The sequence below is a fragment of the Neoarius graeffei genome, chromosome 10 (genome assembly GCF_027579695.1).
Source record: "Neoarius graeffei isolate fNeoGra1 chromosome 10, fNeoGra1.pri, whole genome shotgun sequence".
Classification (NCBI taxonomy): Eukaryota; Metazoa; Chordata; class Actinopteri; order Siluriformes; family Ariidae; genus Neoarius; species Neoarius graeffei.
The window spans coordinates 2,755,903-2,772,854 of NC_083578.1; the positions used below are offsets into that span (position 1 = coordinate 2,755,903).

Genomic DNA, 16,952 nt, shown 5'->3' on the forward strand with positions numbered 1-16,952 from the left:
TGACCCAGGTGGGACTTGAACCCACAATCCTCAGCTCCGAAGGCTGATGCCTTATCCATTAGGCCACTGGGCCAGTGTAAACCAATGCTTCCAGGTCCATTTACATGGTTTTCAGGCCCACATACACACAAGACACTTGAGAAAATGGTTTCAGATTGATTGACTGATTGCAAGTCCAACATCAGTGCAAACATGAAAACTGCTGCGTCTTCTTGAGGATGCTGGTGGTGTTCAGACTCCTTGTGACAGAGGAATCCAGGAATCTCAACAGGTGATCTATGAGTGGGGAGTGGATGGCCTTTTTTGTCTGAAAGTCAGTGATGATCTCTTTGGTCTTGTCGACATTCAAGATGAGATTGTTCTCGTTGCACCATGCAGTCACATCCTGAACCTCCCTCCTCCTCCTGTAGGTGCTTGAACAAATGGTTTCATAGTGATTTCATGGTTTCATATTCACAGCTACCCTTTCAACGGTTTCTCGCAGACGCTATAAAGATCCAGAAGCTGATGCATTATCAATTACCCCAACTAGTTTTTAGATACGCTTTGATATTCTCTTGCTCACACATGTGATAGAAACGATCACGAACACTTTCAGATTGATTTTCCACATTCACAGCAATTCTTCAGACATTTTCCAGCAGGAACTGGAAAGCAACAAAGTATCACAACAGTTATTTTTTTGTTAATCGGGTTATTAATTACTAATAACTCTTTCTGAGGGTTTCTCCATTTTTGTGTAGCTCATGGAACAGACACAATCTCAGTCTGGTGGAATCTGTGGTATGATTCAGTTGGTTTCGCCTGCTTGTCTGCTCCCTGGTCCTGATTAACAAGGCCAGGTATCCTATAAACATTTTATAAGGTTGGAGATCCAGAGCAGGGCATCTGAGCCCATTCCTCTTTCCACAATCTCTCCAGATCATCCAGGGTCCTCGACCCTCTCTTGTGCTCTCTCCTCTTCAGCTCCGCCCACAGGGTTTCACTGGGGTTCGGCTCAGGGGACTGAGATGGCCAGGGCAGAAGCTTGATTCTGTGCTGAGTGAACCATTTTTGTGTTGATTTGGACATACAGTACCCTCCACAATTATTGGCACCCCTTGAAAAGATGACTAAAAAGGGTCAGAAAAAGATCCACCTTTCGGTGAAGTCGCTTCATCTCACACTGAAAAAAAAATGAGAAAAATCCAAGCTTTAATTGAAACAAATTTATTTCGAGAAAAACAAATTCCTCGTCAAGAAATAACAATTTTCAACAAGAATACATGTGCCACTATTATTGGCACCCTGGAAATGATAGTGAACCCAATGTAACTGAAGAATGTTTCCCATTTAAATTGTACAGTATTTCTTAGTTGATTGGAGTGTGTAGGAACTTTCAAGCTGTAATCCATGACTTCCTGATAAACTGGGGAACAAATATGAGGTGACACAGAGGCCAAATTCCCTTAGTCATCCATCAACATGGGAAAGATAAGAGAATACACAAACCAAATGAGGGAGAAGTGTGTTAACCTTCATAATTCAGGGAATGGTGATTTTAAAAAAATGACTTGCCTGAAAATATCCATTTCTACTGTTAGAGCAATAATAAAAAAAAAAAAAAATTGGACACCAGCTGGAACTGTTAGAAATCTGCCTGGAAGAGGACTGAAGTTTATTTTGCCCCCATGTACAGTGAGGAGGGTAAGAGAGGCAAAAATAAAAATCCCCAAGGATAACTGTTGGTGAATTATGAGAAAAAGTAAAATCTTGTGGTTTCCAAGTCTCCAAAAGCACCATCAGACACCAACCCCAGTGCCAACAGATTGTTTGGAAGGTTTGCCTGAAAAAAAAGCTTTTTTGTTCAGTTAACCACAAATGTAAGCACCTGAAGTTTGTGAAATGCTACTACAGCTTTTGCTGGAACTGTATTCTGTGGTCTGATGAAACAAAAGTGGAGCTTTTTGGCAATAAAGACTCGCAGTGGGTTTGGCATAAAAAGAAAGATAGCTATAATGAAAAGAACCCAATCCCGACTGTAAAATATGGTGGAAGTTCTGTGATGTTTTGGGGCAGTTTTTCCTCCAAAGCCCCTGGAAACTTTGTTAGGGTCCATGGCATCATGGACTCCATGAAATACCAGAACATCTCATTCATTCATCTCATTATCTGTAGCCGCTTTATCCTTCTACAGGGTCAGAGGCGAGCTGGATCCTATCCCAGCTGACTACGGGTGAAAGGCGGGGTTCACCCTGGACAAGTCGCCAGGTCATCACAGGGCTGACACATAGACACAGACAACCATTCACACTCACATTCACACCTACGCTCAATTTAGAGTCACCAGTTAACCTAACCTGCATGTCTTTGGACTGTGGGGGAAACCGGAGCACCCGGAGGAAACCCACACGGACACGGGGAGAACATGCAAACTCCACACAGAAAGGCCCTCGCCGGCCACGGGGCTCGAACCCAGGACCTTCTTGCTGTGAGGTGGCAGCGCTAACCACTACACCACCGTGCCGCCCATACCAGAACATTTTAAATCAAAATCTGGCTCCTCTGCCAGGAAACTAAAACTGGGTCATCATTGGATCTTCCAGCAGGACAATGATCTGAAGCATATGTCCAAATCAACACAAAAATGCTTAGCTGACCACAGAATCAAGCTTCTGCCCTGGCCATCTCAGTCCCCTGACCTGAACCCCATTGAAAACTTGTGGGCGGAGCTGAAGAGGAGACTGGACAAGAGAGGGCCGAGGACCCTGGACGATCTGGAGAGATTGTGTAAAGAGGAACGGTCTCAGATGCCCTGCTCTGGATCTCCAGCCTTATAAAATGCTACAGGAGAGACTCAGTGCTGTTTTACTGGCAAAGGGAGGTTGCACAAAGTATTAAATACAGGGGTGCCAATAATAGTGGCACATGTGTTTTTGTGGAAAATAATTATTTCTTGATGAGGGATTTGTTTTTCTCTGAATAAATTTATTTCAATTAAAAGTTGGATTTTCTCATTTTTGTCAGTGTGAGATGAAGTGACTTCACCAAAAGGTGGATTTTTTTCTCACCCATTTTACTAATCTTTACGGGGGGGGGATAATTGTGGAGGGCACTGTATGCGTCGGATCATTGTCCTGCTGGAAGATCCAATGACGACCCAGTTTTAGTTTCACAATCTTTAATGTTGCTTAAAATTGTTTAAATCAAAACCACATTGGGATTTTGCAGTTTGTTTCTTAGTGTGCTTCAGTATAAATAAATGGCATGTAACAAATTAACGACAAACAATAGTTGAACTGTCTCCACATTCCTCACTGGATTTGAAGCAGTTTGAAGTCTTTGCCTCAAGTGGCTTTTACATAGCATGCGATTGTTTTTTCTTATTTTGAGGTTCGGAGGAATGTCTGAATATTAGCCTCCTTTATCGGACCTTGTTCTAACTCCTGGTTAATGGATTTGATCTGTTCTTTGAAAGACATGAAATCACCAGTGTAAAGAAAGTAATGTCTGGAAGTAGGAACCTTTATTCAGACTTCCTGAGAACCTGATCTCCTGGAGAGTCTGGAGGTATTTCCCAAAGGCTACCATGTGGCACCATGAGTTCTACAGAAATACTTCGTGTGGTAGTTGCTTGTGATTCCATGGAATGTTCAGTGTGAACAGAAAACAGATTGAATTTACATTCCACTTTAACATGTTGTTTAATTTTATCTTCAGCTGTTTCCAACAGGACACAATCGAATCGTTCATTCACTGCTTTGTTCGTTTTAATGCAGACGTGGAGGTGACCTGAACTCCTCTTTTTGCCAGTAATGTCTTTTCAATGCAGGACGTTAATGGCTGGTTTAGGAAAAGAGGGAAGCCCCCTGCTCCTGCTTCTGGGCTCTCTTCCAATCCCCCAAAGACTTCTCCTGTTTTTTAAACAAGTCTGACAGAAAGTGGAAAGGAATGAAATGATTCCATAGAAGCGAGTTAACCCTATGGTTCTAAGCAAAATCTTGGAGGAAAAAAAGGGAGTCCAGGGTCTCACAAGAGTGTAGAACTCTTATCCGCCTGGAAAGACGCAGCATGAACATTGTTCCTTTGATACTGCATCGAGACTAGCTATAAAACTGGCCTACTGAGCTTTTCTTTAACCTGGTTATGGTCTGATTACCACATAAAATATTTCACAAAGGACATATGAACAAAACCAATGTTTTATGCTTTTATTGTAATTAAAACAATAGTAAGGTATAAAAGTACTCATAAATGGACATTCTGTACTGCTGAACATACTGCAATGTGTTTATGTGAACCTGAACATGAAAGTTTCTCAAAGTAAAAATGGCCTCTTTATATAATAACGAGACCGTCACTGAGGGCGTAGCTCACTCCGGCCCCGTCTAGTCCAGAAGGAACGATCTAAAGTGGGCCACCTTGCGCAATAAATGTTGCAAGCTATATACACTATATACAAGCTATATATAGAAGCAATATCCACCCTAGGAATACCGACCTATTTACCAGAAAGAATCCAAAACGGCGAGGAATTGACCGAGAAGAAGCGATTTGTGTTGAAACTGCTCATTAGGGCTTAATTACTTAATATCTTCATTATTAATTGTAATTATGCAAATTTGGGTAAAATCCATATGCACCCCAGGTAGACCAACCTTCCTGCCAAAAAGAATAAAAATCAGTGAAGAATTGAGAGAGAAGAAGCGATTTTCATGAAATGTGGACGATGCCGGACGACAGACGGATTACACATGATGTCATAAACTCATCACCTGCCGGCCGGATGAGCTAATAAGTACATAAAAGTGAAGCAAGATACTGAATAGCATACACATGATAATAAATAGGCATACACTCGCTGGCCACTTTATTAGAAACACCTATACACCTACATCAGCCGATCCCTTGATGCATCAAATCCCACAGATACAAATCAAAAGTTTCAGTTAATGTTCACAATGTTCAAACATCAGAACGGGAAAAATTGTGATCTCACAGTGAAGTGTGACTTTCTCTCACTGTGGTATGGGTGTTGGTTTGATCCAGATGGACTGGTTTGAGTATTTCAGAAGCTGCTGATCTCCTGGGGTTTTCACACACAACAGTCTCTAGAGTTTACACAGAATGGTGCGGAAAACAAAAAACACTGAGTGAGTGAGCGACAGTTCTGTGGGTGGAAACAAACGCCTTGTTGATAAGAGAGGGTCAGAGATCAGAAAATGGACAGAGTGAGCAGTTCAAGCTGCCAGGAAGGATATAGTAACTCATATAATCACTCTTTACAACCGTGATGAGCAGAAAAGCATCTCAGCATGCAACAGCAGAACAGAAGAACACACTGGGCTCCACTCCTGCAGCCAAGAACAGAGATCTTACAATCAACAACACGTCCCTATTAAAGTGGTCAGTGAGGGTATATAGCTAGTCTGAATCAAAGCTAAAAAACAAAGAAAGATCTCACTTTCCACAGCCTTTTCATCTGAGAGTGGAACTCGAACCAGTCGGAAATATTACAAGGCCAAAGTACAGTATGTCAGGATTTTGTCCATAATCATAGTTTTTATTGAAAATGTTAATGATCGCACCTTAAAAGAAATTTAAAAGAAATTCACAGGCTTTAAGACAGATGTTTTTAAAGAAATCCAGCTGTGGACAACGCTCCACCCTCTGGGAATCAAACCAACATCCATGCATACACACAGAGGGACGCCGCATATGGAAAACTATATAAACTCCAGAAAGGGAAATGTTCCAAACTTGGCCTTCAAAGGACACATGAAATTAGAGACTCAACAAAGAGTTACAGTACATCTGGAACGTTCTCCGAGGTTCCTGTTCAGAAGCATTTATATTTATAGCCGACATCACAAGAGGAAATATATAACGAGCAGCAGTTAAAACAAAAGAAATATTCATCCTCCATCATGCTCTAATTAAACCCTCCATCGCAGATGTTTTACATCCATCAGTGATGTCTCTTTCATTTCACTGGACTGCTGCATGTTTTCTCTCTCTCTCTCTCTCTCTCTGTGTTCTTTTAGTCTGTAGCTCCAGATATCGAGTCTCTCCCAGACACAGGAGGCTGTTTTGGTCTTCAAGTAGATCTTTTCAAGTCTTTTGTTGAGGAAGTGTTTCAGTTCAAAAGCAGTTCAGTAGTAGTCTCCGTCATAGTCTGTGATTGGATCGTATCCCATCAACTCTTTCATGCTTTCTTCTAAAAAAGCAGACATCTCATCTAGGAAAAAAATCCAACACTGTTTTTTAGATCACATCTTAGTTAAAAAAAAAAAAAGGAGGGTATTTCTACACTGCATGATTTGAGCGATGTTTTAAGATTATTAACCCTTTGATGCAAAACATGGGTCAAAAGTGACCCGGCTGAGTTTTTATCTTCTATATCTTTGCAATAAATTAATTCCATCATTCAGTATTCAAGGTATTCCTCAATTAACTTGTTTTTGATCATCATACATCCTTATTTTATTTTTTCCTTTCTTACTTTTTGAATAAAAACCCTTTTTGTATCACTACCCTTCTAATGCACAACATGGGTCAAAAACGACCTGCATTCATTTTCCAGGTTATTTCATGTATGGCTGAGTGTTTCTATGATCTACTTTTGAAATACATTCATTTCGTCATTTACTTTTCCAAATATGCAGTAAATATCTTGTTTTTGTTTAGCACAAATCATCATTTTTATTTTTCCTTTCTTAAGTTATGAACAAGCACAGCTTTTGTAATTCTACATCAAGTTTACACACATGGGTCAGAACCGACCCGCATGCATTTACTCCAGCGTTTGGTGGGAACTGTGAATTGTGCTTGTGTCAGACATTTCACAGCTCAGCACGGCGCCCTTTGCCCATCTCATACATGTAAGTAATGTTTTTCAATTGTTCTAACATTACCTTACAAAAAAATGGATTGTGTTTAGGTTCCCTTGAGAGTGAGTAGATTACTTGTCAGAAAGTTACAGTAATTATTATTAGCTACCGAGCTGTCGACATATTCTACTTTAGTTAGCTAATTTTATTGTAGTTGGCTTAGCTAACGACATAGTTAATAAATAAATAAATAACTGGCCCCATTCACTGCTAAAGTAATTACTTGAAACAAATTATTATTATAGTATTAAGACATTTAATTTAAATCACACTTGGATGACCCATGTGTTGTAATATAAAAAGTATTTTTGTTCATAAAGTAGGAAAGAAAAAATTAAATTAATGATTTGTGGTAAGGGTGGCACGATGGTGTAGTGGTTAGCACTGTCACCTCACAGCAAGAAGGTCTGGGTTCGAGCCCCGTGGCCGGCGAGGGCCTTTCTGTGCGGAGTTTGCATGTTCTCCCCGTGTCCGCGTGGGTTTCCTCCGGGTGCTCCGGTTTCCCCCACAGTCCAAAGACATGCAGGTTAGGTTAACTGGTGACTCTAAATTGAGCGTAGGTGTGAATGTGAGTGTGAATGGTTGTCTGTGTCTATGTGTCAGCCCTGTGATGACCTGGCGACTTGTCCAGGGTGAACCCCGCCTTTCGCCCGTAGTCAGCTGGGATAGGATCCAGCTTGCCTGCGACCCTGTAGAACAGGATAAAGCAGCTACAGATGATGAGAGATGAGATGAGATTTGTGGTAATTAAAAACAAGATATTCAAAGAATATTTGGAATATTCAATCATAAAATAAATTGATTTCAAAAGATAGAGCAAAGAAAAACTCAATCAGCATGAAATAACCTGGAAAATGAATGCAGGTCATTTTTGACCCATGTTGTGCATTAGAAGGGGTGTGCATATGTTTTGCATCAAAGGGTTAAATGTCACACTGATCATGGCTGAGATTATGCCAATCTCAGACATTATAGCTACGATGATGAGCCTCTACTGACAAACCTGTGATTAAGGAAGATGAGATGATTCGACTGTGATTAGATCACCACTCAGCCTGCTGGAAACAGGCTCTCATAAACACAAACAAACACTCGGGATAATAAACTATCAGTAGAAAAGTTATTCTGGGAGAAAAACCCTGAAAGGAAGAAGAAGAAGAAGCAGAAAAAGAAGAAGAAGGGTTTGGAGCCATTTGTGTCTGGGTCAAAGAGGACACTACTGTAGAGTGTATCATGGGTCGGTCTTGAAGTTAAAGTCAGCTTGAGGTAAAAAGAGAATAGGGTTGTTTTTTGTCCACTGGTGCTATTTGTTTGTTTCTCCGTCGTCACTACCATGTGAATTTGGTCTTATTCTCTCCACATTCAGTGGATATGAGCAATCGCGCACTCTGATTGGTTACTCTACTACTAGGCTATCAGCTCATATACCATGAGTAGAGAAAACAAAATGGTGGATCGTGTTGCTGAACCAACTGAGGACATAAATAGCTAAAAGAATATAATCCCCCCCAGGAGCTCCTGTTCCACACTCCAGCCCAGTTGGTGGTGCTAATGCACCTTTAGGTTGGTTTGCTAACCGACAAAACAACCCTAAAGAAGAAGAAAAAGAAGAAAACCCCAAAAATGCAAAAAAAGCAACAAAATATAGAATGAAAGTATTTGATGGTAAGAACGTATCTTTTTTAATTTTTCAAGAATTATTATTATTATTATTATCACATTTTTCACAAGTAGCTCCTGTCATTTCGCCGGTTTGTTTACATTCTAAGCGGAAATGATTTTGTTGGACGTTTTGTATAAAGTTTTTATTTATTGAATTTGCAAAAAAATTAAAATGCTCTGTTTCTCAAAATCTAGTGAATGTGGAGAGAATAAAACAGTGCTTCCACTCAACCTCGGTGCTACGCGCCTCGTCGGCTCTCAGCTCATGTACGACTCGATTTCCTGGAATAACTGTTAAATATTTGATCCCGTCGTCCTCGTAGTGGCTTTTAAATAAGAGTTGGAGCAACGATGACTCTCTGGCTGAATCTGAATACACACTCAGTAAACACTAATGTTAGTTAAGTTCCTACTCCTATGTATGACTGTTACCGTACGAGCAAGCACTAATAAGGACACGGTTGGGACGTGCAGTACACCAAAACTATCTTACCGTACCTGTCCTTTGACCCGGATGTTCACAGATGATGAATACCAACGATGCCTTGAAAATGTAAAACTGTAACAGAAATGTTAAACTGTTCCTGATATTTGCATTTGTACAGTACATTACCAGAGATCTCCAGTGGACGCTGGAACATCTGGCTTTGCTTCGGTCCGCCATCTTATTTCTGTTTTTCCCAGAGGAATCCTTCTTCTTGGGGATAGTTTAGTACAGGACATTTGCATGAGTCAAAATTTCAGCCGATGTTGTAGATCACATAGGTTACCGTTTGCCTGATATTAATATTAAATTCCTACTGGGTATCCAGACACCCTACGGATTATGTGGTACGAGTATTCAGATGTGCTCTGTCGGATTTTAGTCAAACGTTCAGACGTTAAAGCTGTCTTTGGTCACAGAGGAATTAACTTGGTCATGTGTCACATCAAGTGGAACTGAAGAATTTCTTTACAAAATGCAATTTTTCTCTGAAAAACACTGAGTGAATGAAATGTCGGTGTTTATGTGGTCGCCTGTTACCTGGAGGCAGGATCCCGAGCACTGCAGTGGCTGAGACGTTGCCCAGGACGTTCTTGGCGATGCATCTGTAAGTCCCCGAATCTGCCCGAGTCGCGTCCTCAATCTGGAGCCAACTCGAGAGCTCATACTTCTGAGGACCTCCTCTGGACTACAGGACAAGGGATATGTGAGTGTGTATATATATATAAACATACGTATAAACATAGTTCACATCCCAGATTATATGCACAAACATTAACCTGCACAGATATATGAGGATCATCTCCAGGCAAAACAACCTCATTTCCTTCTTTCCTCCATTCCACCAGCGCCATAGGGAAGGCGAAGACCTCGCACAAAAACACTGCACTGCTGCCGGTCACGTTCACCAAGTCACGGGGAGGAACTTTGATGACAGGAACTTCAGAGAAAGATTAAAAAAAAGAGAGAAGAAAGAGAGCAAGGGATCAGATGAGGGATCATGTTCAGAAACTATTTCCTGTCAGTAAAGCTCAAGAGCCACTTGTGTAAGTCTGATTGCATTGCAGTTCTTCAAAGGTCATAAATCTCCCCTTTAAAGCCAGCAGGAAAATTACAGGCTCCAGAAAGTCCGAAATTCCCAAACAGGCAGTTAAAAGGTTCACAAGACGAAAACATTTGTAAGAGAACGCATAAGCCGTATGGACATGGGGACCAAAAAAAAACAACCAAGTAAAGAACGATAGTGTAAAAAAATCCTGAATTGTCTATTAATCGGTTGAGAAGGCTGACACACCGGGATTAGTCATGAAAAAGAAAAGAAAAAACAGAAGAAACTCATCTATTCCATTAATTCTGATCAGAAGGTGTTTCATTTTCTATAACAGCTGCTGTGACGGTAGATTTCCGTTTCTATAGTAACAGCTCATTGTACAGTGGACGGACGCAACACATACATGGATTAAAAAAGTGTAATTGTTGATGTTTTCCGTAAGGAGAAATGTCTTTATGTGATGTTTATGGAAGGAGTCTCCAGTGTCAGAGCGAAAGCTGGAACAGATTCAGGACGGAGGAGTTTACACTTTTTTTTTTGCAGTTTCTTGGAAACACACCAAGCTGCGATTCTTTTTCTTTTTATTTTTTTAATAAAATAAAGCGACTGGTTAGGGGCTGAGTATATAACAGCTGGAACATAAGTGATAACAGGAACTGACCTGTTTTAAAGGGGAATTGAAGTCATTTTTAAACTTGCTTTATTTCTTAATTAGCGTGTTATTCAATTACGTTTTGGGTTTTAGTAACCTTATATCGTGATTCGTATTGGCAACTAATCGCAATTAAATGTTATACTTATCGGCCTATTCGGTTTTTAGCCGTGTTGAATTTAGTTCGTTTGGTCCACGGCAGGCGTCGCTTATCTGCGCGATCTTCACGAGACTTGTGCGAGACTTCGAAACGTGAAGTGTCAGTCAGGTGTCAGTGCCGCCATTTTGAAAACTGTTTTCCAAATGAAATATTGCACAAAAACGAGTTTAAATGACGATTACTGCCTACTTTTTTCAAACTTTCCTGATTGCTATCAAAACAAACAAAACTTCCGGCTTGATTACATCAGCATTCGAAAGATGGCGTGCGCGTCTTTTAACAACTCGTGTCCGAAATCACTCCCTAATCACTATATAGGGCACTGTATAGTGAGGACGCCATTTTGTAGTGCTGTCCAAAACCTTAGTGAGGATTATTTACACCCTATATAGTGCACTCAAAGTATCCCACAATGCATCACGAAAAGTAGTGTACAACGATGATCACTAACCAAAGCAATATATCCCATCATGCATTGCGGTCGCGCTGAAAGAAATCAAATTAAGAGTCTGAAATGTGATTTAATAAAAGGCAGCGTCGAAGAAGAAAGGATTCAGCCTTGATTTAAAAGAACTGAAAGCTGCAGGGACTTTGTATTGATTAATGTGTGAAATGCGCTCAGTATAATATGGATTTATCACATAAACACACGCATGTATTTATTATTTTGAAACCCACCAGCCGACTGATCCGGCACGTTTTAATCATGCGACAGTAATGACGTAAATACCAGCGCGACGGACTCGTGTCTGAAAGCGTTTTTACACTTTACCGATGAGCTCACTATACAGTCCTCTATATAGTAATTCCCTATATAGGGAGTAGGGAGTAGTGAACGAGTGAACGATTTCGGACACAGGGAACATTGGCAGATGTTGGTCACTTTGATTTCCGCTGTACGTTTTACTTCCGTCCTACGATGTCTCGCACAGGTCTCAACCAATCTCGTTTACAGCCATTGCTTTGACATATGGACTGATCTATTACAGAGCATATCTCACACACTCAGAACTTGCTATAGCAGCGACAAAATAGCGATCAAACATGCATTCCTATATTTAATAAAATGAGATAAATAGAATTTTGATAAAAAATTGCCTTCAGTTCCCCTTTAAAGATCATTAAATGTGATTATAAATGGATAAAAGCTGTGATGACGTGTTGTGATTTGGCGTAATAAATGTTTGCTGTGGTATAAGAGGAATAAAACACTCAGTGACTCCAAACAGAGCTGTGTATTAGAGGAGAGTGGGGAAACTCAGGACAGGGGAGACCTGGGACCGTTTGTATTCCCATAAATCCATGAATGAATTTCACCCAATCAGGTTTTAGATGAATCAGAAGTTCGATGTCCCCCTGAGCGTGACCTCCTTCCTTTGGAGCCGAAGCTGGACTCTGCAGTTCGATTTCTGCAGTTCGATATTTTATCAACTGACACTTTCTCCTCCTCCTCCATTCTCTGGTGTAACGGACGCTGGAGAATCGGGGATTCGTTCAGAATTAAAGTCTGTAGCCTCGAGTTACCAGATATAGGATTATTTATTACACTTACATTCTGGGGGGAAACAGGTAAGGGTTTTTCTTGTTTTTATTTTTTCAAAAAGTCCAGATGGGGAGAGTTGGGACAGTTCATCATGTTACAGATTTGTTCTTGTGGTTTACAAATATAACACTGTTTTAAAATGTGGGCGTGTCCCTGCATGAGGATTAATCTGATTTCATTCCTTCTTGAGAATGGACCTGTTTAGTCTCGTCAGGTTTTGACATTTTGTCAAATGGACATTTTTTTTATCGCTGTACCGCCACTGTGTGTTCGTACAGTTCATATGGGACAAGTTTTGATCTTCATCTTTCGGCTGCTTCCTGTCTCTTTAGGGGTCGCCATGGTGGATCTGTTCCGTGTATTTGATTTGACATAGGTTTTACACCGGATCCCCTTCCTGATGTAACCCTCCCCAGTCTATCTGGGTTTGAACCTGGCACTAAGTCTACGCCGGCTTGTGTAACCCCAGCAGCTGGGGATTTTCCTGAATCTACATGTCTTTGGCCTGTGGGAGGAAACCAGAGCACCCTGAGGAAACCCACAGAGACACGAGGAGAACATGTAAACTCCACACAGAAAAGTCCTCGTCTGTTGTGGAGTTTGAACCCAGAACCTGGTACAAGTTTTGATAATAAATAAAAATTAAACATGTAGGATTGAGCTAGGGATTTTATTTTTGTCCCATATCTCCCCCAATATGTCCCATGTCTCCAAATATAATGTCCAATGTCTCCTCTCAATGTCTCAGGTCTTTTATTATTCCGAATGTATTTGTTACGAGTCTTTGACTTATTGTACATATTGAAGATAAATAAAGCTATGATTGATTGATTGATCGATTATGACTCCCTGTAGGGCGGCATGGTGGTGTAGTGGTTAGCGCTGTCGCCTCACAGCAAGAAGGTCCTGGGTTCGAGCCCCGTGGTCGGCGAGGGCCTTTCTGTGTGGAGTTTGCATGTTCTCCCCGTGTCCGCGTGGGTTTCCTCCGGGTGCTCCGGTTTCCCCCACAGTCCAAAGACATGCAGGTTAGGTTAACTGGTGACTCTAAATTGACCGTAGGTGTGAATGTTCTCATTATCTCCAGCCGCTTTATCCTGCTCGCCCGTAGTCAGAACAGGATAAAGCAGCTAGAGATAATGAGATGTCTCCCTGTAAACAGTAATGCTCAGAGGGCAGTGAACACTCTGTCATGCAGTGTGAAATGAGATGTGACCTGCAAAGAATTTCACACAATCTACACAAACTCGTCCCCGCTCTCCCCTGTATGGGTTCTGTAAGAGTGCTCCTCACTGAAAGCATGAACACGCAGTCTGTATGTGTTGGGTTCTAATCCCCAGAGTTAAGTGTGCAATGTGGATTACGCGCGTGCGTTCTGCGCAGTTCTGGATATGGAGCAGCTAGAAGGCAGAACCTGCCGAACCCATACCGGTGCTGCAGGGCCCGCGGCTCGAGGTCAGTCCCGGTTTGGAGAAGGCAGCTTCTCTGAACTTGCAGAGGTTCATGTAAGTGTGTTCATCTGACCCGCACACAGGCTCCTGGGACGCGCACACACACTGCGGCTCTCCGTCCTCCGGCGCGTCGCTCCGACACTCCAGCCCCTCTCCACACAGCCCGTAGTAGAGGTTCCTGTCCCCGGGGTCACACGGCTGTCCCTCCAGGTTCCCGCACTCGGAGCAGCAGCCGCAGGAGTCCCGGACGAGCCCCGCCCTGCAGCCCCGGGTCGGGGGACACAGCTCCGGGACGCACTGCTCACACACGGCGCTCGCGTTCCTGCCCTCCAGCTCCTCCAAAGCGCCGGAGTCATACAGGGCATCGAACTCATCCTCCGCCTCGTAGGACGGAAAACTTTCACCAGGTGGAAGCAGAACCATAAGGAGCAGCAGCAGCATGGCGCGGGAAAGGTCCAGAGGATCAGGGAAAGCAAAACAAAGAACAGAGGAGACCAGTAACAGGGTCGAGACGTGAGCGCGCGCCGAGGAGAACCCGAACCCTGACGCGTGGACTGGAGGAGTGTGGAGGAGCTCCGGGGCCCCTGTGTGTCACAGCACATCACACACACACACACACACACACACACACTTAGAGAGGGAGGGGAGAGAGAGAGACCCGACTCACTCCTGCTGCGGCTCTCACACCTTCCTGAGAATGTGAACCATCTGGAGGACAAATAAACAAGTTCGAGTCCCCACAAGCGCCTCACTTCTATCTATAGCTTCCTTCATGACACACAGTAAAACCCGCACTCTTTCATTAACATCTGCACTGCCTAATTAACTCTTACAGGGCGGAACAACACGCACGCGCGGCGCACAGCTGGATTTCCACAAACCCAGAGTCTAAGAATAAAATAGAGTTTATTTACAACAGGAACGTTTACTGGAACTCTGGACTGTGATTGGTCAGAAGGTGCTGAGTTTTCTGTAAGAGCAGCTCTGACATTTTTTAACACAGTTACTGAGACCAAATGGTCTCCCAGTGGCCAGATTTGGTCTCCTAGTCAATGCCAAACCAGCTTCACTGGGAAACCAAATTTTAAACCAAGTTATGTCTTATCATTTGGTTCAATCAGCTGTAATTTATAAGATATACACACAAGATCATGTCGGTTAAGAAAAACAAAACTAAAATTTGGTTACTGAGATGGCTGATGTCAGAATCCGATGTCATTACTGTGTAACTCTGAGTGTCTTTGACATCACATTTGTGCTTGGTAATTGCTCTTGATAGCTGTGTAGTCACTGTAGTGTGTTTGTCTGGATGGTGATTGGTGAACCATTTTGCATCACAGAATATGCCGCAGCGGTGCAGCCGCATGGACTCCGGGGCCTGTGATTGTATTGCCCAGACCTTGCCCAGGTCTCCTAGTGGAAAATCCTTAAAAAATGCTCTGCCTGTAGTGCAGCTGGTTTACAGGTTGATCAGAGTGTGTGTGTGTGTGTGTGTGTGTGTGTGTGTGTCAGTGCTGATGTGCTGAAGGTCTCTGGGAGGAGAAATGTGTTGATGGTGTTTATGAAGGAGTCTCCAGTGTCAGAGGAAAAACTCCAGCATGTTCAGGAGCTCACACTGCTTCGTGTTTTCTTGCTGCATGTTTTTGTTTCTCTTTTTAACCTCAGCAGAAAGAATAAAGATAGAAAGAGAGGCTGGTGAGGAAACAACTGTTTACAGCTGCTGTAACATAAATGACAACAAGAACTCATTTGCTTCACATGAACATGAAATGTAACTCTAAAGGGATAAAAAGTATGGAAAAAAAATAAAAAGTGATGATGGTTAGTAAATTGCTGTCAGCGTGTGTTATATGTTATATGAACCAGTCGAAAGACTCTGGCCCTGTCCACACGGCAACGGATTCAGGTGAATCTGATAAAATTGTTTATCATTTCGGCCTGGCGTCCACATGGCACCGGTGTTTTGGGTGCCCCAAAACGAAATCTTTTGAGAACGGGTTCCAGAGTGAAAAAATCTGGCAACGGAGCCGTTGCGAAGTCGTCTGGATGAGTAGAACGGATTTGTTTATGATGACATCACAACCACGTGTGCTTCACGCCGGGTAGAAGTGTAACAAACTCGATGCGAGTTGTCAACAAATCCTATAACTTGGTTCATGAAACGCGCTTACAAAATATTTTCACTGTGAATATTTATTGTGTAATGGTGCAAAGTGAGAGAGAGAGAGAGAGAGAGAGAGAGAGAGAGAGAATAGCCCTTAGGGCAGAGTCAATCCCGCCAGCAAAAATAGGGAAAAAAAGGAGCGATCTCACCTCTTCAGATGTTGGTTTAAGTCCGACAATACATTCCTCAAAAAGGGCGTAGAAGAACAAATTAATCCATCAATGTGTAGCATTCAATTTATTCCGGACCATTAAAGAATTCTGCAGGATATCAGAATGTTGGCGTACCGGCTTCCATCTACCCCCATTCATTCCTCTTTCCGCGTCTCCATTCAAAAACGAGCATGTGATTTAAAGGGACTATATCCATAGGATAGGGAGTGAGAAAGTGTGTGCGTGTGATAGTGACAGGGATAGTCACTGTGCGCATGCGCAGTTATGCGCATGCGTCCTACTTCTTCTATTGTTCTGGTGTCTCTGATGGGACCGTCTTACAGCGCACGTAGAGGTGTGGCATGTGTATTGCATCATTTTCAGCAAGCGTCGCGTTGCCATATGTACCTGATATTTTACTGATCCATTGCCCACACTGTAAAAAATATCTGTAGAATTAACAGTGAATTTATGTAAAATCATGACATAAAAAACTCTAAATACAAAAACAATGAAGCAGTGTGTAATTTACATCAATATACTGTAAAACTCCTAACCAAATACCACTGTTAATTTAACAGTAAGAATATGTTGAATTGATCATATTTTTTTGTAGAATTTACAAATTGTCGTAGCTTAAACACAGACAAACTGTAATACTAAAACAGAATGTGATAGTTAAAATTACATCATTGCCCTGTTAAAAAAATAAAAAAAATGTCAGTAGAGGCTCTCAGGCACATTTCGTAAAACTCTAAATCATATAA

At 42.0% G+C, this 16,952-nt stretch overlaps 1 protein-coding gene and 1 non-coding gene across 2 annotated transcripts; both read right to left on the minus strand.

Annotated features, from left to right (window-relative positions):
• On the minus strand, window positions 1–73 carry trnar-ucg (transfer RNA arginine (anticodon UCG)). Its single transcript has one exon. It is a non-coding gene; the product is annotated as a tRNA-Arg (tRNA).
• A 4,746-nt stretch (window positions 74–4,819) lies between these two features.
• kazald3 (Kazal-type serine peptidase inhibitor domain 3) lies at window positions 4,820–14,527 on the minus strand. Its single transcript, XM_060930649.1, has 4 exons — window positions 13,848–14,527; window positions 9,795–9,955; window positions 9,556–9,703; window positions 4,820–6,217 (listed from the first exon to the last, which is right to left on the minus strand). Exons 1-4 carry the CDS (start codon window positions 14,308–14,310, stop codon window positions 6,132–6,134), a joined length of 858 nt encoding a protein of 285 aa, XP_060786632.1. The 5' UTR covers window positions 14,311–14,527; the 3' UTR covers window positions 4,820–6,131.
• Between the last annotated feature and the right edge of the window lie 2,425 nt (window positions 14,528–16,952).